Source organism: Rattus norvegicus, chromosome 16 (assembly GCF_021556685.1).
Source record: "Rattus norvegicus strain SHRSP/BbbUtx chromosome 16, alternate assembly SHRSP_T2T, whole genome shotgun sequence".
Classification (NCBI taxonomy): Eukaryota; Metazoa; Chordata; class Mammalia; order Rodentia; family Muridae; genus Rattus; species Rattus norvegicus.
In genome coordinates this window covers 6,853,400-6,880,376 of record NC_141549.1, presented here as the reverse complement: position 1 = coordinate 6,880,376, position 26,977 = coordinate 6,853,400, and the positions used below count along the sequence as shown (strand labels likewise).

At 48.6% G+C, this 26,977-nt stretch overlaps 1 protein-coding gene and 1 long non-coding RNA gene across 12 annotated transcripts in view; one reads left to right on the top strand and one right to left on the bottom strand.

Moving 5' to 3' along the window:
• Positions 1-785: 785 nt before the first annotated feature.
• Positions 786-8,429, bottom strand: LOC134482450 (uncharacterized). Of its 7 annotated transcripts, none has more exons than XR_015640185.1 (7): positions 7,868-8,223; positions 6,491-7,737; positions 5,335-5,490; positions 4,999-5,190; positions 4,313-4,618; positions 3,795-3,940; positions 786-1,565 (listed from the first exon to the last, which is right to left on the bottom strand). It is a non-coding gene; the product is annotated as an uncharacterized LOC134482450 (long non-coding RNA). The 7 variants fall into 7 exon arrangements; XR_015640181.1 differs by having other exon boundaries at positions 1,332-3,451; positions 4,999-5,205; positions 6,491-7,740; positions 7,868-8,429; XR_015640182.1 differs by having other exon boundaries at positions 1,332-3,451; positions 6,491-7,740; positions 7,868-8,429.
• The window catches only part of Colq (collagen like tail subunit of asymmetric acetylcholinesterase), a 55,877-nt gene continuing 32,117 nt past the window's right edge, over positions 3,218-26,977 (top strand). Inside the window, exons 1-3 of one of the 5 annotated variants that reach the window (XM_087588039.1) lie at positions 3,218-3,391; positions 3,798-3,914; positions 26,796-26,922. In XM_087588039.1, the coding sequence (XP_087444165.1) occupies positions 26,866-26,922 (57 nt within the window). In that variant the 5' untranslated portion in view covers positions 3,218-3,391; positions 3,798-3,914; positions 26,796-26,865. 5 annotated transcript variants of the gene reach the window in all.

Sequence of the window (26,977 nt, the reverse complement as noted above, 5' to 3'; positions counted from 1 at the left end):
TGAGTGTGCATGTGTGTGTGTGTAAGCACATGCACTAGTGTGGGTGTGCCACAGCACACATATGAAGGTGAGAGAACAACCTTTGGGAACTGGTTGTTTCCTTCCACTTCATGGATCCTAGGAATCAAACTCAGGTCATTGGGCTTGTCGGCAAGAGACCTTACCCACTTATCCATCTCATGTGTAACATGTCTTTTTGTCTGTTCTTACACATGATTTGTGCTTCTACCATAATAATTTAAGGTTACTAAAGGCGATTGGCTAACCTTAGTTGTTAATTTGATGAGATTTAGAGTCAACTAAGAGATACATCTCTGAGCATGCATGTGAGAATAATCCCAGGGAGGTTTAACTGCAACGACGACCCATGTTGATTGGTGGTGGCACCATCCCTGTGCTGGGATCCTGCACTGAATAAAAAGGAGAAAAACCCTAGAGCACCAACATCTCTCTCTCTGCTTCCTGACAGCCAGTGCCCTGTGACAAGCTGCCTCACACTCTGACTGCCATGCCTTCCCCACGGTAAACTGTACCCTTAAACTTTAAGCCAGAATCAACCTCCTTAGGCTGCTTCTGCCAGGTATTCATCACAGCAACAAGGGAAGTAGGAAGGCAATGCACTAAGATAGATCCTGCATTTAGGTCTATGATTTCTTTTGAACTGATATTTTAGGATACGTTATAATAGCCTGTGACTCTCCTGTGCAGTCTCCCAAGAGCTGTGATTATAGGCAGGCCCAGCTTGAACGAATTGTTTTTTATTATATTTATTCATTTATTTTTTTAAAGATCTATTTATTTATTTTAGTTATGTGAATACACTGCCACTCGCTTCAAACATATCAGAAGAGGACATCAGATCCCAATACAGATGGCTGTGAGCCACCATGTGGTTGCTGGGTCTCTGGAAGAAGAGTCAGTGCTCTTAACCAATGAACCATCTCTCCAGTCCTTACTTATTCATTTGTTGTGTGTGTTATTTGTGTATGTGTGCACACGTCTGGTGGAAGCATGGAAGGGTGTACACATGCACATGCCCATACACTCTCTTCCTCAATTACTTTCCCATCTTGGTGATTTTAGAGCCTCTCACTGAACCCAGACCTCATCAATTCCTCATCGATTCCTCTACACTGTTGGCCAGCAAGCCCCCGGAATCCACCACTCCCAGCCCTAGGTTTATGGGTGTGTGTCACCCTGTCTGGCTTTTACATAGGTTACATTAGAGTCTTCATGCTTTTTACAGCAAGCACCTTATGGAGCCTTCTCCCTAGCTCTTTGTCTTAGTTACGGTTTTACTACTGCGAACAGACACCATGACCAAGGCAACTCTCATAAGGACAACATTTAATTGGGGCTGGCTTACAGGTTCAGAGGTTCAGTCCATTATCATCAAGGCAGGATCATGGCAGCATCCAGGCAGGCATGGTGCAGGAGGAGCTGAGAGTTCTACATCTTCATTTGAAGGCCGATAGCAGAAGACTGACTTCCAGGCAGCTAGGATGAGGGTCTTAAGCCCATGCCCACAGTGACACAGCAAGGTCATGCCTCCTAATGGTGCCACCCTAGGCCAAGCATATACAAACCATCATTCTCCTGAGCTAATTCTTAACAGGTGGGCTAAGGTAAGAAAGAGTTACTCTTCATTTCTGTTTTGTATGTTGACGTTCCATTTTTTTCTAGCACCTCTTGGTACAAAGATTTTTGCATTTTTTTCTATGCTAGGGACTCCAACCCAGGGCCTCCTGCATTCTTGGCAAGTGCTCTACCACTGATGTATATTCCCTTCCTATATTTTTCAATGATTGCATACCATGGGTTACTATTTTCATTCCGATGAACAATGTATATTTTTGAACCTAGCCACTGGGCAGTTGACTGTTTCCCACAATTCCTCAGTACGGTGGTACCTATTTTTTAACAGGAATTATTCTCCAGCCAACATTCCTATCTGAACCGTCTAGGAGGCAGGTTCTGATTGGCTTCATTGGTGTGAGCCTCTCTCAAATGCTAGGTGACTTCCTCATGGACACATGGCCTCAGTTCCTAGATTCTGCAGGAGTCAGTCCTTCTGGAAGGGTCTGAATAAAATGATCATTCTGCCTTGGGTAGTTGGAGTATCATAGGAAAGAGGCTCATAAAATACACTGGCAAGCAGAAATTCCCTAAGAATTCCTTAAAGAGTGGAGGCTTGTAGGCACGTCTCTGAGGGGCCCCAAAGGGCAGCTGTCACTGTGGTGACTACATCAGCTTTTTATCAATTAGCTATTTCTGCTCTTTTTCTGGTACTTGAATGACGTACACACTGGAGATGTAAGGTATTTGGACGAGCATCTTTGTACCTCGCCTACCACAGCTCTTTGGATTTCACTGTCCTGCCTCTAAGTTCTAGCCTGAGTACAATTCATCCCACAGCTTCTCATTTAACCTTTCCAACAACCCTGTGAAGGGAACTATCTCTGTCTCTCGGATGAGACAGCAGAGGCGTACAGGGGAACAAACAGTTTGTCTTCAGCCACTTAGAGCTGAATCAGGGCCAAGTCTGGTTCCGAGCTGCAGAGCGTGGTATCGTCATACTCTCCACCCCGGCCTCAGCTTACCTTGCCCCAGATGAGTACCAGTACTCACTGGATCTGAATAAACCTTTACAATGAGTATATTATATAAATTAAAGCTAATCGAATATGGATTAGTATTTTAATTGTTTTTTTTAATCTAAGGATCACCGTAATAGTCTTTACAAACTCTTTTAATAGTATTTTTTGTTTTTTATTTATCTTTATGGAAGGTGCGGTAGGATGGGGTAGGGGTGGGGTATGTCCACATGAGCGCAGGTGCCCTGGGACATCAGAGGCATCAGATCTCCTTTCTTAGGGCCACAGGCAGTTGTGAGCTACAGTGCACAGAGGCCGGAAACTAAATTTTGCGTGTACATGCTCTTAACTGCTGAGACATCTCCCTAGCCCCTGGAATTACTTTTGTTTCAGGAAATTTCGCCTAACCAAGATTAAGTTGACGATGTCGTTGCTCCAAGAACAATTTGATAGCGAATGGCTCACTTCAACGTGCGTTCACTGTTTGCATCTGCTTTGTTTTGTGTGAGGTTAAAGGGTTGCAGCTTCTGGTGGTGGGGAGTGGGGGGTGGGGTGGGGTATCTTTTCATAGCAACAGCTGTTTGGAAGTGCAAGTTCCCCAGCAGAAAGTCCCAGCTCAACTCGAGACTTGAGTTTGCTACTGGTGGGTGAGACTGTCCCAGACCTGCAGCTTGTCCACACCGAAGGCAGTTTATGCCAGAGACTTGATCAGTGGTAGGGCAGGACAGTGCATTCCCAGTCTATAGCTGATGGTGGGCAATGGAGCAAGAAGTCCATCTGCCCTTGAGGGTGGTGAGGTAAACACTGGAGACTTGGCTGCCCTCTTTCTCATCTTTTCCGTAGCCACTTACCTCAGACTGAAAAAAAAGAGAAGATTCTGACATGTTAATTTTAATGTGGGCATTTGACCCAGTGCTTGAGATAAATATAACCCTGTGTAGTACGGAGAAGGTTTAATGGGACATGGCTGGCATTCTTTCTTGATAAAGGCATGGGGGACAGAGAGGGAGGGAGAGAGGGAGGGAGGCAAGCAAGGAGGGAGGCAAGCGGGAGGCAAGCAGAGGGAGAGGAGAGAGAGAGAGAGAGAGAGAGAGAGAGAGAGAGAGAGAGAGAGAGAGAGAGAGAGAGCACAAAAGCAGTTAGGACAAAGCTGAGCTAGGAGAGGCTCCCAGCAGCCTTGCCCTCTGACTTGATATTTACCAGACCCGGCCAGCATGGCTGTCCTGAATCCAATGACTTTGGGAATTTATCTCCAACTCTTCTTCTGCTCCATCGTGTCGCAGCCAACTTTCATCAACAGTGTCCTCCCAATCTCAGCAGGTAACTGATGACCACGGCTTCCCTCTCTTCCATCCAGCAGCGGCAGAAGGGGGTTGGGGGAATCAAGATTGTCTTGCAATATCCTGATATTTTTGCCATTCTGCTCTTAGCAGAGGAAGGCTCTGGGGCAGTGACCCCCAAGGTGCTTCCTGTCACCCGAGCTTGTCTCCAAAGCCCCTTCTGTCCTTGTTCCAACCGTCATCGTCACTACTCAGCTGCTCAAAGCCAGACTCTAAGCCACTGCTTCTATGTCTCTCTCTCTCTCTGCTGCCTGTTTACTGCATGAATCATTTTGGTCAGGGAACTGGGAGCCAGGGATAGAGAAGTGTAAGTTCTACAGAATCGAGTCCCCGGTGTTTCCATGAGTCTGTCTCTGATCTCCTCCCTGTTGGGCTTACCTTAGAATGTTGTGAAGCAAATATCTGTCAACCTCGCTGAAGGGCAAGGGATTCTGCCTGGCCACTGTCAGCAGGGCTTGCCGTCTCCTCAGCCCTGGTTGCTCTCATGTTAGGCTTTCTTCTCTTCAGCTCTGACAACCCATCTAGAGGTTCTAGGAGTGGCGAGGGCTTCCAGAGGGTCACTCTGGAAGCCAGATGTGCCTCTCTGAGTGCAGGGCTGGGAGGTTGAAGACGGCTTGCTTGGTCAGCCAGCCAGGCAACATTTTCTGCAGGCACCACCAGGCTGTCGCCCTTGTCCTTCCCGACCTGGTACAGGGGAAGTATTGGGTTACTGGAGGAAATTTGAATATTTCCAGAGGGCCCAAGGAAGCAAGCAGACCCCAGGGCTTGCTGCTTTCTCCACACCCTCCTCAGTTTATCCCAGCCACTGCTCTAAGGCTCCCTTAGTCCTTATTTTCTAAGCACTGAAGTTGATTCAGTGTCTTCGCCGGTGAAATACAAGGAGGGCATTCCTCCGGACTCACCGCCCACCTCTCTCTCCATTCATAAAAACAGCTCACGGGCTGTGCTGCCAAACTGCAGGCCCCGAGGGAGTGACAGGGAGATTGCCGTGAGGCTAATTATAAAAGTGTGAGAAACACAAGAAGCAGGGAAGAGAGACAAGAGGAGAGGGCTGGAGAGAATACCCGGGAGGCAGAAGAAGCAGGTGGCCGTATCACCAAGAGTGTGTGTCAGGAGGCACGTCTCTCAGGAGTTTGTCTGTGGCTCACTATTCTCTGATCCATTGGGAAGTTTGGTAGCTGAGCACGGTGCCACCCGCCTGAGGCTGTTCTTGGGAAGCTGGGGCAGAAGGATGATGTGTTCGAGACGGCCCTGGGCTACATAATGAGACCCTGTTTCAAAAATCCCAAGAGGACTTGGTAGCTCATTTGGTCTGACCTAATGTTTGCTTCTGTGTTATTTTCGGGTTATAGATCTCTTTGGGAATCTGCTGAGGACTTAAAAGAATTAGGGAAACTCACTTCTCTGGTTTCAGCTCGGCCTCTCATGAGCCATCTGACTTCTGGGAGACCATCTCGTGTAGACCGTGCACCATGGGGGCGGGGACTGTGTCATCTTGTGTGTCCATAACTATAGATGTTTCCAGTGTCAGAGCTGGATCTGCTGATGCCCAGTAGCTACCCATTGAATGAAAGAACAAAAAAAACTTTGCATCTGTGGATTGAGGGGGGTTATCTACATAAATTTTAATTATTTAACTTATGCAAAGTCAAGTCACTAACAAGGCCTTCATAAATCTAGACAGAAGAGAACCTGTAATTTCTTTGCCCTGCTCACTCAGGAGAGAACCCGCCCAATGGAGACCTCTCTCAGAGAAGGGATTTTAGAAGGTTGTCCTGGTCAGGGTACCACGGTGACAAGATACAGCTTAGCTGTGTCCAATGTACAGACTTGAATGAAGGGCTCACTTTCAGGGGGACGGGGTCAAGGACACTTGCAGTGTCCAGGGTCACAGGCACTTTTGACTACCACTCTGCTTGAGAAGGCAGGAAAAGGAAGTGGGGAAGTAGATCCCATAAGCCTTGGTGTCTTGCAGGAGCAGGTTGCAAGCATAAGTGATGTCACAGAGGGACTAAAGCAGGGAGGAGGGAACTCTCCCACCTCTCTCCTCCTAGCCCAACCACCTATCGCAGAGCCTTCCACTGCCCAACCCAACCCCAAGCCAAGGACTAGTAATATGGAAGTCCTTGACGCAGACCGTGGGGTCCATGTGCTGGGCACAGGTACCGAGGCTTCCTTTTCGTGGGGCTAGGGCCTCGAACAAGCCATACAAACACTTTGCAGCTAGGCTACACCCCCAGCCACACAAGGACCTCTAGATGCTTTGCAAACCCTGGATCTGGTGACTGGGAATGTGGGCTCCAGGAATTTGGCTAAACAGTGTAGTCAACCAGAGAAATCACTACCAATCTAGCACAAGTATCTGGGGTCTCCTGTGGGAGTCACTTCCCTCTGTCCCCTTCATTTAGTTGCCATGGCTGTCCAAAGCATCACTCTGAAATGGATTCAGGCCTTGGAATGAACCTGTTCCCTGAGTCAGGACCATAAGGAGTCCTTTAAAATACTTAGCAACCTGACCATCCGACCTCCTCTGTTCTAAGCTTTGCAGATTCTCACCATTTTGAAGAAGGTAAGTCGTGCAGGTGCTGAAACATGGCCACCAGGAAAACCATTTCTTGCAGTCCACGGGACCCTAGGAGAGTGCTGTGTGCTTGACGGGGTGTAAAGTCCTTCAGGGTTTCACTGGGAGAGTAGGACACAGCCAGTGTTCTAAAGGATTGTGCCGTGGCGCCGGCTCTGAGTCCTCCAGGACTGTGGCAGAAGAAGTTCTCTCACAGGATTGCAGGAAAAGCTTGCCCATATGGGGGGCGGGCATGACATAAGACAGGAGAGGGGACAGTGGGGGTCAGACAGGGGATGACCCTTCCTTTTCTTCAGGAAGGACCCCTCTCCTAAACCATACAATGGCCCCAACTCTCTGAATCGGGTGTACATTACCTGACAGGCTCCAGGGCAGCAGAGGAACCTAGCAGGGAGCAGAAAGCACTAAAGAGGCCACACTTGTGACATCATCAATTCTAGCACGTAAGTTCAGGTACTTGACAGACTACTAACTCGGGCTATCTCAGCTCTCACCCCGGTCTGTTAACATTGAACATCACTCTTCCGTGCTCGCACACTGCTTACAGTAGATACAATGACAAGCATTTTTACTTATTAATGTGGTAGCAAGGGGTGCACAGACGACAACTTAGAGGAGTTGGTTCTCTCCTTCCGCCACACAGGTCCAGGGATAGAACTTAGTTCATCAGACTTAGTTGCGGGTACTGAGTGTGATGGTGCACACCTGTGACCCAGCCTTCTCGTGACCTGGGGCGGGAGAAGCTCAAGTTTGAGACAAACTGGGCTGAATACCAGGACAGGAAAGAAAAAAACAGTAAAGAACTGGGAAATGGTTTCGCGACCACAAAGAGTGGTTGAGGGGGATGAGACAACACAACCCTTGTGGGTGACCCTGAGTAGGAACTGGTTCTCATTGTGGTGATCACGGATGGCCCAGTAAACACTGAGGAACTGTTGAACATCTGAAGGCAGGAAAGTGACAGATACAGCTCAGAACAGAGTTTGTTAAAAGTGCCAGGAGCTTGGAGTGCCTTGCCTTAGCCATTTTGGTGGGTAATAAGCTTACCCTCTGACGCTTAAAGTTGGGATCATTTATTGCTGAAGTTCATGTCTTGTGGGTCACTTGAAGGTCATCTCATCTGTCATGCTATGGGCTGACCCTGGCTGGCTGTGTTCTGTCTGGGTCCATAGACCAACTTGGCACTAGTGTCCACTTACGGGTAGACGTTCAGTAGGTGTGGCTGCTAGAAGGATAAGGCATAGACCCATAAGATGCATGTGATAATCACACACCTGGGGTGGAGTTAGAGCAACACTCTTGCTTCTTTGAAAAAGATACCCAGGTGCAGAGAGGTTAGTTAGAGAACTCACCCGAGGCCACACAGCTGGGCTGTGGGAGATCTGGAGAGTGGAGTCCGAATCTGCTTCAGGTCTGGATAAATGCGCAAGTGTCCTTCTCAGTACCGAGAGGCTGCCCCTCTGTCCTCGGAAACTCTCCTCTCTGTCCTTCGTCATTCCTTCCCTCCTACCTTGTTCTCAAGTGGTCCGTACCCAAAGTTCCAGCCAACAATTGAATCCTGACTTAGGTGGCTGCTGTTGTTGTTGGCTTTTGATCTCCTCTTATTGTCCTCGTGGCCTTGAACTCACCACACAGGTCAGAGTGGCCTAGGTATCAGTCACCGCTCTGTCTTAGTCTTCTCTCTCGTGTGCTCTGGTTCAGACACACAGCTCCCCGTTCAGCTGACTCTGCTTTGTAAGTGTGTGCGTGGCTTGCCCTGTCACCGGTTGATCTCTCTGACACTTTGATGTTAGTGGGAACCTAAAAATCAGAGTGAGTCAGGGTGTTTTGGACGATGGGGATCTCCTTGTAACCAAGGCAACCTCCACGAGCCACCCTACCCTCTGCCTACATGGACATAAGCTCTATAAAGGTTTCCCAGCCAGGCAGGAAGAAGGCAAGTGGGAACTTTCCCAGGACATTTGCGGATCCACATTTCAGAATCCAGATCAGGAAAAGGCACAAATCTAGTGCGGTAGAGCGTGACCACCGGGGAGGACGCGGTTCTGTTTGGGCGATGGAACCCCCCGTCGTTACTTTTGTGGTCTATACAATGTCCAGCTACACACTCTGTTGACTGGAAGCCTGCCAGACCACTGATCGGGGACATCCAGATTCTTGGCAGTCGATCACAGGTCATTTATTTGTGTCTGATGCTGGTCAGCTATTGCTTGACGTCCCATAATGCACTTGCAGGCCATCTCCTCTCATTTAGCTCCCCATATTTCCTCTGGATAATAAAATCAGAGAGGATTCTTAAGTTACAGGGCTCTCTAGGAGGTCTCAAGCATCTGCCATCCCCATCCCAAACCTCTATAGAAGCAGGGGCTTTCTCACTGCCTTCCCCCCAACCAAGCTCTATAAAAACAGATGTGCTCTGGGAGGTGGAAGGCTCGCCTTTGGCCATCCTGACCTCCTCTCCATCCCTCCCATTATCTTTCAGGATACCCAGGCCTGCCTCCTTTATGCACAATCATACAAAAGCAGCATAACTGCTTTGGGGACTGAGAGTCTCTGGCCTCCTTGTGACACACAAGAGGCTGGTGACCAGCCTGCCTTATGTGCTCCTATTGCCCCTGAGTTCTGCCCATGACTGTTACCAATGCCCATGCCCCAGACCTCCCTGTTGCAGAGCTCTCTGACATCTAGAGAAGGACCTGCTCCTTACAGCATCCCCCACAGTAAGGGGTCCCAGGTTTGAACGCTGATCATCACGGCTAGGAACTGAATTGTGATGGGACTTGACTTCACTGGGGTGAGCTTCAAGTTCCTGTCTGTAAAATGAGCAGAGCAGTCTCTGTCCCACAGACATACTCTGGGAGAATTTATTCATTCAGCCAAATTCCAATGAGAGCCAACCATGTGTCTACACAGACACAACTATCCCACCCACAGGGAGCTTCTGTCAGCCATCTGTGAGAACTTGTCCTGGCTGGCCTGCTGGTCACTGCTGGTCACTGCCTTTATGCTTTGGATCATGGAGAGAACAGGGAGTTGAAGGTTAAGTTGTTTTAATTGTTAATGGTTAAAATGTGGATGGTTTTATATTTTAATATATTTCTGGTATCTCTTAAAAACAAATCTCTTGGGATGTTGACTGACCTGGTGGTTCTGAATCCTCCTTTTGGGATGGCACATCCACTGTGTGTAGAATCTGCTCCTGTCATCCAGAGTCCATGTCCTCCTACCTCACACCTACCCCACACCTGCCTCACACCTGCCTCACACCTGCCTCACACCTGCCTCACACCTGCCTCACACCTGTCTCACACTTGTCTCACACCTGTCTCACACCTGCCTCACACCTGCCTCACACCTGCCTCACACCTGCCTCACACCTGCCTCACACCCATCTCACTCTTCTCATTGTATCTGCTGCTTTGGGCCCCTCTGGGCATGTGACTGTAAGCCCTGGGGACAGAAGTCCTGCTGGCCTTTCCCTCCCTTTACAGTCTCCAGACTGTCTTTCTAGATTCCAAAGGTCTGCACGGTTGAACTAAAAGGCAGCAGTCCACGGCAGCAATCTCCACAACATGGTTCTGGAGAACAGCAGTCTGTGACAGTGACCCCCTCCCCATAACACAGTGCTGGAGAGCAGCACTCCACATCAGTTTCCTCCCCATAACACGGTCTGGGCTGGGCTCCACGAGCTAGACCCACCTAGCATGGGCAACATTTCAAGTCTTCCTGGTGATCAGAAGGTTTAGCCATAGCTAACCACTGCACTGTAGCCAACCGCAGAATCAGTGAGGCTAAAATGCAGACCCGTGGGACCCGCCAGGAGGTTCTGGTTCTGAGGGTTCTAGGGTGGGGTTAAGCACATGCATCTCTGTGGTGCTTCAGACGCCTCCAGACTTCAGGCCCGCAGTCCACACTGAAAACCACTGCTGCAGCTCACTGCAGGGCTACGTCATTAGCTTCCCGTGGACACAAATCACCTCCAGCTTTCCTACAGTCCCAGAGGACCAAAGTCGGAGATGATTTCCAGTGGGTGGAGGTCAAGGGCCCAAGGAAGACTCCGTTCCCTTGCCATTTTAGAGCTAAGCTGTAGTTCTCAGATTCTTTGCTTCTTTCTGTGTTCATACGCAGCCATGCTACATGTTGCCTCTCACTCTCCTTTCTCAGTCTGCTGTGTTTGTTTGTGATCTTAGGGTATGAACCCAGGGGCTTGTATGTTTTTAGGCAAGCACTTTAACACGTAGCTACCTCCCCAGCCTCCGCCTGGCTCTTAACGGAACACTTGTGATTGCATCTGGGAAGGCAGATAACACAGGATCGCCTCCTCAGTCTAAGTATCTTAGTTACCCACAATGCCCCTTTTCTCACAGAAGGTCACATTTACAACCACTAGGTCTAGACACTCATAGAGGCCACGTTTGCCTCATTCTTTGTTTAGACGCTATGGGATTTGATGTGGAGTGTGGTTGCCAGCAGTTTATTACCCAGTGGGGCAGTTGTTGTGTCCAGATCAGGAAAACCCCAGAGAGACCACCAGGAGCCACAACTCTGATGCAAGCCCATGAGAGTCTTTATTCAAGCTCGAGCTTGGGCCACAAACCTTCCTGATGCAACAGGATAGGAGAGCATCCCCAAGGTCTAGGGGAAGGGGTTTATAAAGGAAAAAAAACCTCAAGCTGGGGTTTCCAAGCCTTGGCATTTTATGTGAGGGTAAAGGAATGTTGGTCTTTCAGCTAATTGGTTTACAGCCACAAGGAGGTAGCCTACATCAAAAAGAGCACCTTGACCTGGGAAAGACATAGGTTTCCTTAGCCCCCTCTGTTATTGTCAGCCATCTGCAGCTGCTGTGTCTATTTTGCCACTGCCAGGGACATTTCATGATTTTTTTTCAGACCTCAAAGGTGGGGGCCATGCCTCCCTAAGGGCAAGTTAACTTAGAATGGAGTCTTAAGCACAAAATGGAGTTTATTCAGCTACCTCAGTTCCTTCACAGTGAAGAAAGTGAAACTCGAAGTTCTGGTGAAGTGTTTGCCTGAACTCGTCACCACGTGGGTCACTGGATTTCAATGCTACTCAGGACCTGGGGAAGACAGGGATCTGGACTAGTTCCAAGCCGAGTCGTGGGGACCAAGCTTTCTCCCCTCCAGTGGCATCAGGAGTAACACTTCCAGTACTCTGCTCCCTGGGGTCAAGGTTTTTGTTTCTCGCAGTAGTATGACTTTAAGCCACTTGCCATCCGTGAGGCTAAAGGACTCACAAATACTTCGTCAGGACGGAGGGGGCTCATTGTGAACAATGTTTATCGCACCCAAACCAAAACTCGAAATAGCTTTTTGCTTAAAACACGTAGTGAATTAAAGCAAGAAATCCACATTTCTACCACTTTTCGTTTGCAAACGAGGCCTTAAGGAAGGATGGTGCTGGGCAGCTACTCCACGAAGAAGGCTTCCCTTCCCTAGTGATGGGCTTCCCCTGATGTCTTAAAAATATACCTGGCTCTCTCCCATCTGTGAGCCCCAGGCATCTCCCGATTCTCATCCATGCTTATCTCCCCATGGCAACCAACGAAAACATGGGGGGGGGTGGGAGTTGCTCGTTTGAGAACTGGGAACAGCTGAAGGAAGCTGGTGGCTGGTGTGGTCTTTCAGTCAACTACTGAGATAAGGACTGAAGAGAGGAAAGAGGGGAGCATGAATGAATCATGCAAGCCCCGCCCCTTCCGACCTCCCCACTTCCGGCCTCTCCTTTTGGACTTCCCCAGGCCCTCCTCCACTCACCCTCTAGCTATTTCCTTTTGAAGAGCTTGGGAAACCCCTGGCAGCTGTCCTCTTGCTTCAGGGACTTCCCTCTGGGACTCGTGCTCCAGAGAGGCCTTCCTGACTTCAGGCAGAGTGTACAACTCTTCAGTGACAGGGATGGCAGGAGGTAGGGTGACCACAGCCGTTCTACTTACAGAAATCTGCATATACAACTGGAGCGCCCCTGTTGCGGCGATCCTCGTTCAGTCCAGGGGTGAGCATGTGCCTTATGTGAGGGGACTGGAGGGTCTCGCTATCGGGAGAGGTTGACGCTGGTTGGTGTGCCACTTTGTGCCCATACAGGGTCAACTTATCTTCCACCGCCATCTTTATTGGGGTAGACGTCACCGTGGTCCCTAGAAGCTTCCAAATGCTCCATGATCAGACAGAAACCAAGTTCTCAATATGGAGAGTTAATGTTTGGAGGGATGAAGACTCCAGGGTCTAGAAGGCAGCAGGGTCTTGTGAGAGCCGTATTGGTTTGGCTGACATACTCCCTCAGTAGAGGGATTTCTATAGGAAGCAGAAGTAGACGCCTGAGTCGGCTCAGAGAGAGTTGGGCCCAATGAATGAGCTAATGGACAGTTCTCAGAGGAAGCAAGAATGGCCAACGAATATATGAAAAAAATGTTCACATCCTTAGTCATCAGGGACATGCTAATCAAAACTGCACTGATTTTTTTCACCCCAGTCAGACTGGCTATCATGGGATAACAAGGTGGGGGGTGTGGAGGAACCCTATGTACAGATGGTGGGAAAGCAAAACTCATGAAGCTGCAGTAGAAGTCCATGTGGAGGAACCTCAGAAAACTGAAGATACAGCCACTGTATGGCCCAGCCACACCACTCCTGAGCCCACCCAAAAGGACTGTGTCAGTGTTCTTCCGAGATGCCAGCACACCCATGTTTATTCTAGTCCTAGTCACAGAGACCAAGATACAGAAGCTGGCTAAATGTCCATCTACAGATACAAGGACAAGGAAAAGGTGGTGTGTAAACACAGTGAGGTTTTCTTCAGCCATAATGAACAAAATTACACCATTTTCAGGAAACTGTCTGCAACTGGAGATCATTGTGTGGAGCAAAATAAACTAGATTTAGGCAAATATATTTCTCTCACAAAAGGACTCTAGATGCTATTTATAAACACAGAGATAATATCTGTTTATAACGTGCATAATTATTAAAACATTGTACACACACACACACACACACACACACACACACACACACATATATATATATATATATATATATATATATATATATATATATATATATATATATGAAATAGGAAGGAACCTAGACAGAGGAAGGAAATGGACAGGGAGACAAGGAAGAAAGACAGAAGATAATGTCGCTCACATGCAGAGTCTATGTTTAGGTGCAGTTTGATTGTGTGCAGGTTGTCACAGCTGCAGTGAGTCTATGAGTGCCTCAGCTGTGTCAACTCCATAGCAACCCCACCAGCAGCTCTTGAAGGCTTCCCTGAGGCTTGTGGATGTGTGTGTGCAAATGGCCCGTTTGTAGCCAAGAGTCACTCACTCTCAGCTCTTTGAGTTCTGAATCTCTGTATGAACCATTACAGGAGGCAGTTCCCCCAAACCTGTGGATAGAAATGGAAACATGTCAGGGCAGTTTGTTGCTCAACCATTTAGCAAAGCAACAGTATGAGGGACAAAGATGTGTGTTCTCTCCCCTCATGTGTGGAACACACACACACACACACACACACACACACACACACACACACACACACACAAAGACTATTTTGGAGAAGAGAGGAGACCAACAAGAGTAAAAAGTAAAAAGGGGGACAAGGAATGGCAGGGACAGGTACATATGAGTAAAATGAATTATAATTATATATATCAAACATGATAAAACCCCATTATTTTGTATGCTAACTTAAAAATTAATAAAAAGGAAAAGTAACTATCTAAGAAAAAGTAAACACATTTATATCTTATACTGTAATTAATTACAAACTAGTTAAATAGAAAATACCGGGATAGATATATTTTAAATATTAAATAGGTACTGTAAAATTATTAAAAGAAAGCTTACGAGATTATATATATCCCCCACTGAAAAATGTGTGTCACAGCTGGACACTCATTGGTTAAGAGCACTGGTCTTTCCAAGGACCCAGGTTCAATTCCCAGCACCCCCATGGCAGCTCACAGTATCCCCTGACTCCATTTCCAGGGCTTCTGACACCCTCATACATACAGGCAAAACACCAACAGATACAAGATAAGTTCTAGCTGGGCAGTGGTGGCACACGCCTTTTATCACAACACTCTGGAGGCACAGGCAGGGACTCAAAGTTCCTAGTTCAAAGACAGCCTGGTCTAAAGAGTGAGTTCTAGGACAGCCAAGGCTACACAGTGAAACCCTGCCTCATAAAAGTAAAGAGAGCGAGAGAGAGAGAGAGAGAGAGAGAGAGAGAGAGAGAGAGAGAGAGAGAGAAAATGTTTGAGGCCTTAACAAACAGAGAAAAGAAAGGAAGGAGATGAAGAGGGGTGGGGGGAGGAAGAGGAAGAGTAGTCATATAGTGGGATATAACTCTCCTTATTGATAAGAAAAAAGAATTAGTTCCAGCAGCCCCCTGAAGAAGGTGGGAAGGTTCTGCAGCATGTGACAGTGTCATCCACTGTGAGGGAATCGTAAATGAGAACCATAGGACCATGCTATGTCTCACTTCTCACAGCTATGGCAGTGGGCTGTCCGTGACAGCGCGGAGACAGACAGACAGACAGACGCTTTCATCCCCTGCTCCTAGGAAGGAAGGTTGGCTGCCGACACTTTGTGGAGTGAAGCAGACAGCACGTGCAAACCCCACGCCCTGACTGGTGTAAATCCTCTCATACACAAAGCGTAAAGGAGCAGGAGGTGGTTTTGTGGCCTCAGTTGCGTGAGTGTTTGCAAGCTGCCCCCTTGCACATCAAAAGGAGAAGAGCAAGCAAATTTTGGTTCTTTGGAGTGAAGAAATATTACAAAGCTGAATAAAAGAATGCGTGTGCCTTGTATACAGTGCGGCGGCCTCTGCAGCCACCTCAGCCAGCAGCGTGATGGTCCCTGGGAGGCCAGTTTGGTTCAACATAACTAGGCAGTGCTTGTACATAACCAGCCAGTGTTTGTACATAACTAGCCAGTGTTTGTACATAACTAGCCAGTGTTTGTACACAACTAGACAGTGTTTGTACATAACTAGCCAGTGTTTGTACATAACTAGCCAGTGTTTGTACATAACTAGCCAGTGTTTGTACACAACTAGCTAGTGTTTGTACATAACAACTAGCCAGTGTTTGTACATAACAACTAGCCAGTGTTTGTACATAACTAGCCAGTGTTTGTACACAACTAGCTAGTGTTTGTACATAACAACTAGCCAGTGTTTGTACATAACAACTAGCCAGTGTTTGTACATAACAACTAGCCAGTGTTTGTACATAACCAGTCAGTGTTTGTACATAACAACTAGCCAGTGTTTCTACATAACTAGCCAGTATTTGTACATAACAACTAGCCAGTGTTTGTACATAACAACTAGCCAGTGTTTGTACATAACTAGCCAGTGTTTGTACATAACTAGCCAGTGTTTGTTCAAACTTCTGGTGTCTGACCCCGATTAGTATGTTTTAGATATGTTTAAGCACAGCACAAGTTAGTGAAAACTTATTCTGGTGTTTAATTAGCTCAGCCCCATGTGCACCACAAAGCATACTTAAATCTCTTAGAGGAACAAAATAAGCTAAGTCCACAGCGGATGTGACTACATCAAACCTTCTTGTAAAGTCCATAAAGATGAGTGCTACAGGGGTGGGGATTTAGCTCAGTGGTAGAGCGCTTGCCTAGCAAGCGCAAGGCCCTGGGTTCGGTCCCCAGCTCTGAAAAAGGGGAAAAAAAAAAAAAAGATGAGTGCTACAGATTGCCTGGAGAAAGCTGGCTTATAATAAGGTCTCTGTCACACAGATAGTGTGAAGGTCACCGAGCTATTAACCATGTCTGCTTACAGCTTTCTGGGCAGATAACAGGTTACACATTCCTTCCCTTGAAGGAACAGCACCTTGTGTTTAGTATTCCAGGTTCCCCTAGTGCTTACTGTGAGCACAAAGACCATTGCACCTCCTATGACACAGCGAGACGGAATAATCCTAGGGGTGCTAGAAAGGGGCTCAAAGGGCTGGGCATGAGAAATCCAAAAGTGCTCCTAGTACTTAGGAAGTGAGGGCAGGAGGATGTCTGCAGTTACAAGGTTACAAAAAGCCTGGCTTTATTTTGGCAACTTGCTCCATTGAAACGTTGTTGCTCAGTGGAGTCCAAAGAGGCAACCCTGTGTCCCCCTAAGTTCTGGAATACAGGGATTCGTGAGTTGGCTAGATACAGTATCTCTGGGCCTTGAGCAGCCAAAGGCTCCGGGAGTCCAGCTTCTCTCCTTTTCACCTGTGGAACTCCCTCACTGCAAGTGAGATAGAAAAAGCATTTAGGGGAAGGGGTTAAGGGAGCCACAGAGTTTTGTATTCCAAGTTTCCATAGTGACGTGTCACTGTGGAAAAATGAAGGCATGGTCTTTCCACCCGGCCACAGCTGTCAGCAGGTGTTGAAAATAACTCACCCTGCAGGCCCAGGGCAGCTGACCTGTGGCCAGATTTCCTGAATAATTGCACAAACTTGGCCTTCCCTGTCAAGCCCAGCAGAAGATTTAATAGTGCCTGTTGATTGATGCCGGCTGCTGTAATCCAATTCTGAGCCAAGGCACAGCCAGCCTCCAGGAGGCTTCTTCATGTTCCTGGCCTCCTAATAACATTGTCTCTCCTCCTCTCTCTCTCCATCCACCACAGGCCATTTGGTCAAATTAGAAGATGAACTCAAAGAAGCAGATGCCTTTCTTTAGATAAGATCCAAAACAACTCCCCTGTGGAAGGAAAGGGGGATGGGTTTGTTTTCTTTTGTTCTTGTGGGCTAAGAAGGCGTTGTTGATATGTGGCTTTAGTTAAAATAATAACAACCAGGAGGTGGCGCTCTTTCACCCTTGTGGCTCCTCTCAAGGTGTGTGTGTGTGTGTGTGTGTGTGTGGCAGGGGTTGGGGGTCTTGTCCTCATGATGAGTGGCTGCAAACTCCCAAAGCATTGACACCTAAGTTCTGTGTAGCCTCAGTGTCCCCAGATTGGTCAACAGAGGCTCAAGGCAGGCTGACCTGCCTTAACCTTTATCTCGGGGTTCTAAGTAGCTTGTTTTCTCTTTTTAGTATTATAACTATTTTCAAAAAATTCAACAGGAATTGTGGAAAGAATCATTCAGGAGTCACCAGTATTCAGCTCACTGCTCTGGGCTAAACAGTGCCCCCTTAAGTCACCAGTATTCAGCTCACTGCTCTGGGCTAAACAGTGCCCCCTTAAGACTCCTCTCCTCTACCCACGGCCTGTACATCAGAGTGGAACTGTTAAGGCCAAGGGGGTCTTTAAAGAAGCAACTGAGTTAAACAAGGCCTGAGGGTGAGCCCTAATCCACTCTGACAGTGGCCCGATGAAAATTAGGCTTTGGCATACCAAGAGAGACCAGGGACACAGGCACAGAGGAGATGAGTGGAGGGGCACAGCAAGATGGCACCTAGTTGCCCACAAGTCAATGAGGAAGGGCACAGGAGAATCTAACCCGTCAACACGTTGACTTTGGCCTTCTGGTGACCAGACTTGTAAGGCATGAGGGGGTGTTAATGAAGCCACCTGGTCTGAGATGGGCGGGCAGTAGCCGGGAGGGAGGTAGCCAGCTACCTCCTAGAGAGGTAGAGATTGCTCCGAATGGCGGGGAGCTGCTGGCCCACGGAAGCAGTGGGAAGAACGGGAAGGGTGGAAGTGGCTGCAGAGCTGTCCACCAAGCTTGGCTAGGGCGGCTGTGGGACGCTGCCTCCTCACAGGGTTCTGCGCAAAATTCCTTATGCACTCCAGTCTGCTCTAGCTCTATAGCCCAGACCCATTAACATGGTTTCACCAAGAGTCATTTTCCCCTTCGCCAAATGGAAATGGTCAGCCAAGAGGACGAACAACAGAATGTGTGCAAAGTGCTGATCCAGATCACCATTATTTGAGGGTAGAAGAGGCACAGGCATTTAAGAAATATTTGAGGACTCCAGTAGAATGTAGGGCTATCCTACCAGAGCACTGGATCTGGAGACAGAATTTAATACATTTCAAGGCCTTTGCCATTGGCGTAAAGACTAGCCCAGAGGGAAACAAAGGTTTAGATCAGCTCCAATACAAGGACAAGTGGGGACTTACAGCCAAGGAACCAGCTGGATGGGTGGATGGATGGAAAGGTACTGAGAAGAGACCTTAGGGGATTCTGGCAGAACCAGCTCGGGGGGTTTTGCAGGCCAGAGTCATTCAGTGTCAAGGGTGGCAATGAGGACTTGACCTGATGATGCCAAGGATGAGGAATTCCTTTAGACTGATTAACTGGGGGAGGGAGAGGCGGCTACAACTGTGAGAACGGATGTAGGAGCCCAAATTCAAGCTGGAGTCTTAGTCAAGAGAGGGAGGCAGGGAGGTTTGGCCAAAACTTGGTCAAGGGGAGGGGGCAGTCTTTGCCAGTAGGCGTCTTTGACCCATCTCACTGCCCATCAAAGTCTGAAGATGGGACTATAGATTTGAAGGGGTCTAGGACTGGTGGGATCCCACACTCTGCTCCCAAACATGGTGTGTATGTGTGTGTGTGTGCGTGCGTGCACACGCGTGATGACACAAGGTCAAGGGTCCGCTCTCAGGAGTTGATTCTCTCTTTCCACCATGTGGTGCCTTGGGCCTGAACTTTGATTGTCAGGGTTGGTGACAAGTGCCTAAATCACTGAGCCATCTCAATGACTCTTTCCCTTGAACTGTGAAATAGGGTTTCACTATGTAGCCCAGGCTGACTCACAACCCTCCTTCCTCAGTCTCTAGAGTGCTAGGATTACAGGATCATAGCTGTTCACCACCATATCTGGCTCCAGTGTAGACACCTTCGCCTCATATAAGAACTTGGGTGCCCGGGGTCAGGTGCTGGAAGTAGGGTGGCTCACAGATATCTATCTGAGCAGCAGTAGTAGGAGAGCCAGAGGAGGCAGACGCTGTGACAGAATCCATTTTGGCTGTGAATGTCAACTACAGGCCCGTACAACAGTGGGGACTGGAAGGTCTGGAACGGTGCCCGAGGAGGCAGAGCTCCAGAAGTGGTCTTCTAGCCTGGTTGATAAATCCCAGAGCCACAATTAAGACAAAGCACTGTGAATGTGACACCTGTTGACAGCGGCAGGATGGGCCAGAAACTGATTATGAATGTGGCTTTGCAGGCAGCTCGTCGGTAGTAAGCTGGGCCTGGCCCACACATAGGAGTGAAGCTAAGGGCAAGACTTGATACCGGGGAGGAGGGCTCACCTCTAGTTATCCAGGGCCTTGTGGAGGGTCCCCCTTGTCCAGGAAGTACAGCCTCTATAGAGTGAAGCAGGAGAGAGCTCAGAGCTCACCTTTCACATGCAGGGAAAATAAGTCATTCCCATTCAAACAGCAGTTTCCGGCCAGGGATCTTGACCAGGGATCCTAAGTCCCTGGCTGCTAGGAGCTTGGGGAGCAGCAGGAAGGTGGAGATGTGCCTAAGTGTTTGACTTAAGGAAATGCCGCTGTGGGTGCCTGAGAAGACAGAGGACAAAGACAGTAGGTGAATGAGATAGAAAAAGAGTGGTCAAAAGACATACACGGAAAGATGCAGGTCACAAACTTGCAGCCCGTTATGAAGATCAATAGAAATTGGGAGCCAGCCAGGGCCCAGTGTCTGCAGAAGCCCGTTGCCTTGCTTTCACAGTAGTGACGTGTCCGGCTGAGCTGGCTACATAAGTAAACCTTTAAAAAGAAAAAGTTTGGGGTTGGGGATTTAACTCAGTGGTAGAGCGCTTGCCTAGGAAGCGCAAGGCCCTGGGTTCGGTCCCCAGCTCTGAAAAAAAGAACCAAAAAAAAAAAAAAAAGAAAAAAGAAAGAAAAAGTTTAATGTTGGGATCTGGAGAGACGGCTCAGCAGTTAAAAGCACATGTTGCTCTTGCCAGGGACCCAGGTTCTATTCCCTGCACTCACACAGTGGTTCACCACCATCCACAACTCCAGTTCTAGGAGATCTGATGCTTTCTTCTTAGCTCTGAGGGCACCAAGCACATACTGGGTGCACATTAATGTATGCAGGCAAGGCATTCATACATGAAATAAAGTGAATACATATATTTTTTAAAAAAGTTTGGTGCTACGTGGTTAAAAAAAAAAGATTTTTGCGGTGAAACTGGGCAAAACATCCAAGGGCTGAAAAACGTCCATGATGCTGGGGGGGAAATGAAGATCTAATCAGACGTGGTGGCAAAGCCTGCTATCCCAGCATGGAGAGCGCAGGCAGGGGAATTACTTGAAATACTTAACTACACAGTGAGTCTTAGGATGCCTTGGGTTACAGAATGAGACTTCTCCAAAGAAAGAAAAGGATTAGGATTAGGAGGAGGAGGAGGAGGAAGAGGAAGAAGAGGACTAGGATGAGGAAGAGAAAAACAAAGAGGGGGAAGCAGGAGGAGGAAGAGGAGGAGGAAGAGAGACAACAAGGGGACAGTCTTAGTTACTTTTCTATTGCTGTGACAAAACACCATGACCAAGGCAACTTACAGAAGAAAGCATTTAGCTGGCCCCGGCTTCAAAGGATTAGATCCATGACGGTAGAGCAGAGTCAGGGCAGCAGAACCAGCTGATAGCTCACATCTGGGCAAGCAAGAGGTAGAAGAGAACACAGCAGAACCTCAGGCTGCCCACCTAACCCCAGTGACACACCTCTCCCACAAAGCTAACCCTGATCCTTCCCAAGCCAACCCATCAACTGAGGATGGAGTATTCAAGCAAATGAGCCTGGGGGGGCCACTCTCATTCAAACCATCACATCAACATGGCCACACAGGGAAACCGGGGAAGACCTGCAGGTGCTATTGTTCAACTGTTGGGCCTCTGAACTGAGTGTGCCCTGTCCTTGCGCTGCTGGCTCTGAGGTCTTAGACCTGGTTCCCAGAGGAACTGAGCCCAAGCCTTTCTCTCTCCCTCCTCCCCGAGTTGTGCCAGAAAAATCTCTGCTTTTAAGGCTCATCTCAGATGCCACCTCTTCCAGGAAGCCTGTTCTGACTACTCACTTCATTCTCTCTCCAACTATCTCTTCCTCCCGTAACTCCCTCCAGACACCCCTAAGCCTATGCTCCCTCTTTCATCCTGACCAAGTTACCCAAAAATAGGTTAATAAAGAGCCCTCGTCTGTGCCAGAAATGGGAAAGCCTTGGTTCCAGTCCTTTCGGATGAGTAGCAGAGTAGCTTATGCAACACCCACTTTACAGGTGAGAAAGCTGAGGCTCAGATAGATGAAGCATCTTGCTCAGAGGCAACAGCCATTAGGTGCCAAGCCCAGGAGTTCAGGATCAGGACTGTTAATGCGGCCCAGAGCAGCACACTCCTGAGCCCAGATATTAGGTCTGGTCACTGCGTGTCCACACAGTTGGCCTTCTCTAACGAGTTCCCAGAGGATGGTGCATACAATGAATGGATCTAGTCACCGAGCTTAGCTTTCCTTTGGTGCTTCAGGGCTGGGGTTGACAGACTACATTTTGGGGGCACCCCTCCTATTTTTATAAATAAAGTGTTATCAGAACCTGGTCACACTTATCTTTAGATATTGTCCATGACTGCTTTTTATACTTAATAGCAAAGTTCTTCGACACAGACTATGTAGCCCATGAATCCTGAAACATTTAATATTGGTCCTTTGTAGAGTAACTCTGCTCCTCTCGTTACAAAGCTCATCACCAAGCTTCTTAAGTCAGTGCTTGTTACTAAGTACCAATAAGTCAGTGCTTGTTACTAAGTACCAATAAGTCAGTGCTTATTACTAAGTACCAATAACCTTATCTTTTATGGTTTAGAATATTACGTTTGTTCATGCTTTGGGCACATTTCAGTGGATATCTGGCATGTGCCACTTTGTTATTTTATAGACAAGGTTCTTATAAAAAAAAAGATTTGAGACTGGGAATATAGCTCAGTGGTAGACTACATGCTTAGCTTGCATGAGGTCCAGGTTCAACTCTCATGGTCTTTGGAAAATACATATATGTATGTGTATGTGCATATGTATATTTATTTACATATGTGAAGACTACATAGCTACATACACACACACACACACACACACACACACACACAGGTAGAGTTTGTGTTCTGTTATTTTGCATGTGACTTATTGGCAGCGCCTTGCTAGATTTAGCAAACACTGAGCAAGGCAGATCTTCCCTGAAGCAGAAGAGGGCAGAGTCTCCATGGACACCCTCTGTGGGATGTGACTCTGATGCATGCTGAACAGTACTGATGAGGCAGTTTTGAGGCAAATGAAAAGCCTCCTGGTTGACAGATTGTGCTGTCTCCTCTTTGCGGTGTCTGAGGTGATCATTGTACGGAGCTCCCAACCTCCCATCCTGCTAGGGTAGAGGCTACTGTGTCTTCACGTTCTGCCCTGCAGGAGCATCCTGAGCGGTTAGAGCTGCCTACCCAGCCCAGCTCCCTGGACCTCAGGACTGGCCCCAGAAAGGCTGGCATCTGGGGCAGGAGCAACATCAAAGCAGGGATTGGCCGACTCCCACCACAAATGCCAAGCAGGCCAGGCGCGGGCAGCACTCTGGGGCGTGACAAATCTCAGCCTGTCTCTAGCTTGTGTTCCCCAGGCCAGTCTGCCTTGGGCTTGCCACATGATGATAGGTCTGTCATTCAGCTTCACTCCTCTTCTCCTCATTGTCTCGGGACTTCTCTGTCACTCAGCTGGCTACTGGGGTAAGTGTTTGTGTGTGTGTGTGTGTGTGTGTGTGTGTGTGTGTGTGTGTGTGAGAGAGAGAGAGAGAGAGAGAGAGAGAGAGATGGAGAGAGAGAATTTGAGAGACAGAGAGAGAGAGAATATGCATGTATTATTTTTTAAAAAAAGACTTGAAAAGTAGGCTTGTCCTGGTAGCATCAGCAGACTTGAAACTTGAAACTTCTCAGTGAGCGTTAAGATGGCAGGGTGAAGGGATAGGACGGAGTCCGCGGGGGCCTTGCTTGCATGCTTATGTGTGTGAAGTTCTTTGTTGTCCCTCTTGTGACCTTGACTCCAGAGTGGCCGGCAGCTGCTGTCCCTCCCCTTGACTTTGCAGTAAAACAGTGCTCTGTGGTCCACAACTCCCCCTGGCATTAGGTGGCTGGGGTGCTCGCCATCATTCCCGGCCAACTGGCTTGGGTGATGTGGCTCAAAGACAGCAGCCACCAAGCCACCAGATCGCTTTCTTTGCAGGTGTGTCCTCCCTTGCTGCTTACGCTCATACAGGTGCAAGCCTTGGCTGATGCAAAGTCCCAAGGAGGCGGGCTTCTTTGGATCTGTGCAGTGTGGGCAAGTTTGGGCAAACTGCAGCCAGCTAGCAAGTGAAGAATGTCACTGTTGCTGGGCCTTGCAGCCTATCATGGGTGTTCCCAGAGACACCATGGAACATGTGTCTCTCACTTTCTCACTTGTTCTCCCCACTCCCCCAACAGGCGGGGGAGAAGTGGACAGGCTAGGCTCAGACAGGTACAGCATCACTAGCAGAAGACTGCACTCGGCCTTTTCCAGCCCAAGGTGGGCTTTCTTCCCTGGCTGCTTCCTTTGCTGGCTGTGGTGACACACTGGCTCGCCTTGAGGGGTGGCACTTGGTGTGAGAAGTTGGAATAGGAACCTGGTGGTCTGCTGATGGACTTGTCATGTAATGTAGGGAAAATGAGAGATAGACCCAGTGGCGATCCTGGCACTACACCTCCTGTCATCGGAGGTGGTATGGGCCAAACTCTCGATGGTACAGAAGAGGAAACTGAGTCCTTGGGTTGAGGAAGTGAGTGTACGGGGGCGCCACATGCACTCCAGACTCAAACTCTTAGATGCAAGTTCCTGCATTTCCAGGAGTCCATTGGTGTGGATCGATTTCCAAGAATGTGCCTCAGTTTCTCAAAACAAAGCAGGGAAAAGGCTCCTTTCCAATGAGGGGGAAAAGAAACAAAAAACAAATGCTTGCCAAAACCTTCATTGGTCAATTGCCTATCCTCGGGTAGAGCAATACTGGGAGATACAATGGCGTCAGTATCAATAAGTGAAGACCAGTGGTCCTGGAGTCCCTTGGTAGTTGACATTGCTGAGGCAGAGCCATGCACGTGGTGGTATAGCAAGTCACAACAGGCACCACGAGCTACACGCCCAACAGTTTCCATTACAATGGAACCTTCTGGGACTCTTCCAGGCTGGACCCTGAGCTTGGGTACTGTTCCCAGGGAGACAGCACAAGCCTGGGAGAGATACATAGGGCCATTCAGCACCAAAATAGACATGTGAAGCCCTGGCTTAGCTGACAGGGAGAGCGAAGAGGGGAAGCTACTCCCAGACGCATCCACCTGATGGAAATACTCAGTGCTGGAATGAGCTGTAAATAAACCAGACTGTGCTAAAAACAAACAGCTCCTGGGGCTGGGGGAGGGGCAGAAGGCGGAGGCCCTACACCTGCTGGCACAAAGTAGGTCAAAGGGGGAGGAAGGGATGGGGGGCGGGTAGAGTAAAGGCCGATGCTTTGGCAGCAAAAGCAGCTGATAATTTATGTTCGCTGGAGATGCCTCTCATTTCCAGGAAGAAGCAGAAGTGATTGCCTTGAGAGACCCAAGATCTTTCACTAGGGGACTTCCAGTGTGCTGGACAGGCAACATTAGAGACCATATATGGCCTTGGAAATCAATGGTCATGGTGCAAACTAACCACATGGCCCACCCAGCTCCCAGGTGTCCCTTCCAGGAGGGCTGCAGCCCTGCTGTCTACTGAGACAAAAGGCAGGCAAGGGAACCTGGATCTGGAGGGGCTCTAACAGGCTTCAGTGGCTAATGTGTACCTGCCGTCCTCTTCAATAGCCCAGCATAGCATGGAGAAACCAACGTTGTCCACTCCTGGCTTCCCGATGCTGGCCAAGAGCTGGTGATAGTTTGAAAACATAACTATCAAACCAAGAAAGAGAATGGTGGAGAGTGGAGGGATGGCTCTGTAGTTAAGAGTGATGTCTGCTCTTCCAGAGGACCAGGGTTCAAATCCCAGCGCCTCTGTGGAGGCTATGTCCCAGGTCCAGGAGATGCCCTCTTCTGGCTGTCTCAAACACTGCATGGGCGTCATGCACAGATGGAGCTCAGGGATGTGAGGCATGGGGAGACACACCTAGGCTTGTTCTGTGAGGTCAGAGATCCAGGAATCTGAGGTCCAAGCTAGGAACTGGAAAAATATGGCTCTCCTTGTTGTCGTTGCTACAAGCATTCTAGGTCACCTGCACTTTCTGTTAGTGAAATCCTAGAAGTGAAATCGCTGAGCCGTACCTTCTGTCCACATCCGGCTTTAATAGAAAACACCACGCAGTTTCCCAAAGACCATACCGATTTCCATTCCTACCTGCTAGAATAGGATAACAGTTCTGATTGCCCCCGCTCCTTGCCATATTTTTCTCCTGTCCCTTTTCACTGTAGCCACTCTGGTATGTAAGCATCAGTACCACCTCATGCATACCAGTGACACTCGGCGGAATGGGTAAGAATGTTCTGGTCTAGCCACACAGCAGAACTCTGTAAGAACTGTAATTACAGCCTGTTCTGCTCCCTCGAGTGCTGTGTTGAGAAGGAGAAGACAGACATAGGGATTCACGTTGTGAAACTCAATTTGCTTAAAATATAAACATCCTCCTGATGCATCCCTAGTGTTAAGATCCAGCGGTGTGTGGGGAGTGCGGAGGTTAGAGGTTACGGGCCTCTGCAGCTGGCAGGGTTTTTCTAGCTCTGAGGTGCTGTCGTCTAGGCTCTGTTCTCTTTGTAGAACTCTACTGTGTTACAGTGTGGGATCTAAGTCTTTTTACCTTAACACCGGCCACATATTAAGGCCAAACATAGATAAGACTCTGTGAAAATCAAATATGTAGAAGTCTAGTGGCCCATTCACCTCCTCGTGTCAGGAATTTGGTTACCTACATAATGAGACTTTTACGTGGGACTCCTTAGCAAGTGGAGCATCCGCCATGGCTCTGAGCACCTTGGAGTCAACACTGCCTCCAGCCCTGGTTACCTCCCTGTTTCCTGAGGACAGCATCACACGCACTTCCTCTGCCCAACTTTGGGACCATGATAGGTCTGTCTAAACTTTGCATTCCTTGCCACACTTACAGAGTTAGTTTCTGAAGGGGAAAAAGACACACACAGCATCTGGGACATTTCCCTTCAGCAGAGGCAAGAGAGGGTCTGTGTATGTCGTCATTGCCTCGAGGTGATGAACGGGGGTCTGCTCCGATGTCAGGTGACCATGTATGTGCCCCCTGAGCATGGTGGGCATGACGCAGATGACCGTCCTACCCCGTGCTAAGGAACAGCAGTTTTCTCTGAACAGCCCTTCCTGGCCTGGATCAGAAGAAACGAGGCAACCACAAAGCATGCTGCCTACTGATGCCCCCGCCACCCCCACTCTTCCCACCGCCATTCTTCAGAGGCAGCCGAAGCCCGGTGAGTACGCTGGACTCGGTGAGTGAAAAATCTCCAGACTCCGCCACGTCAGCCC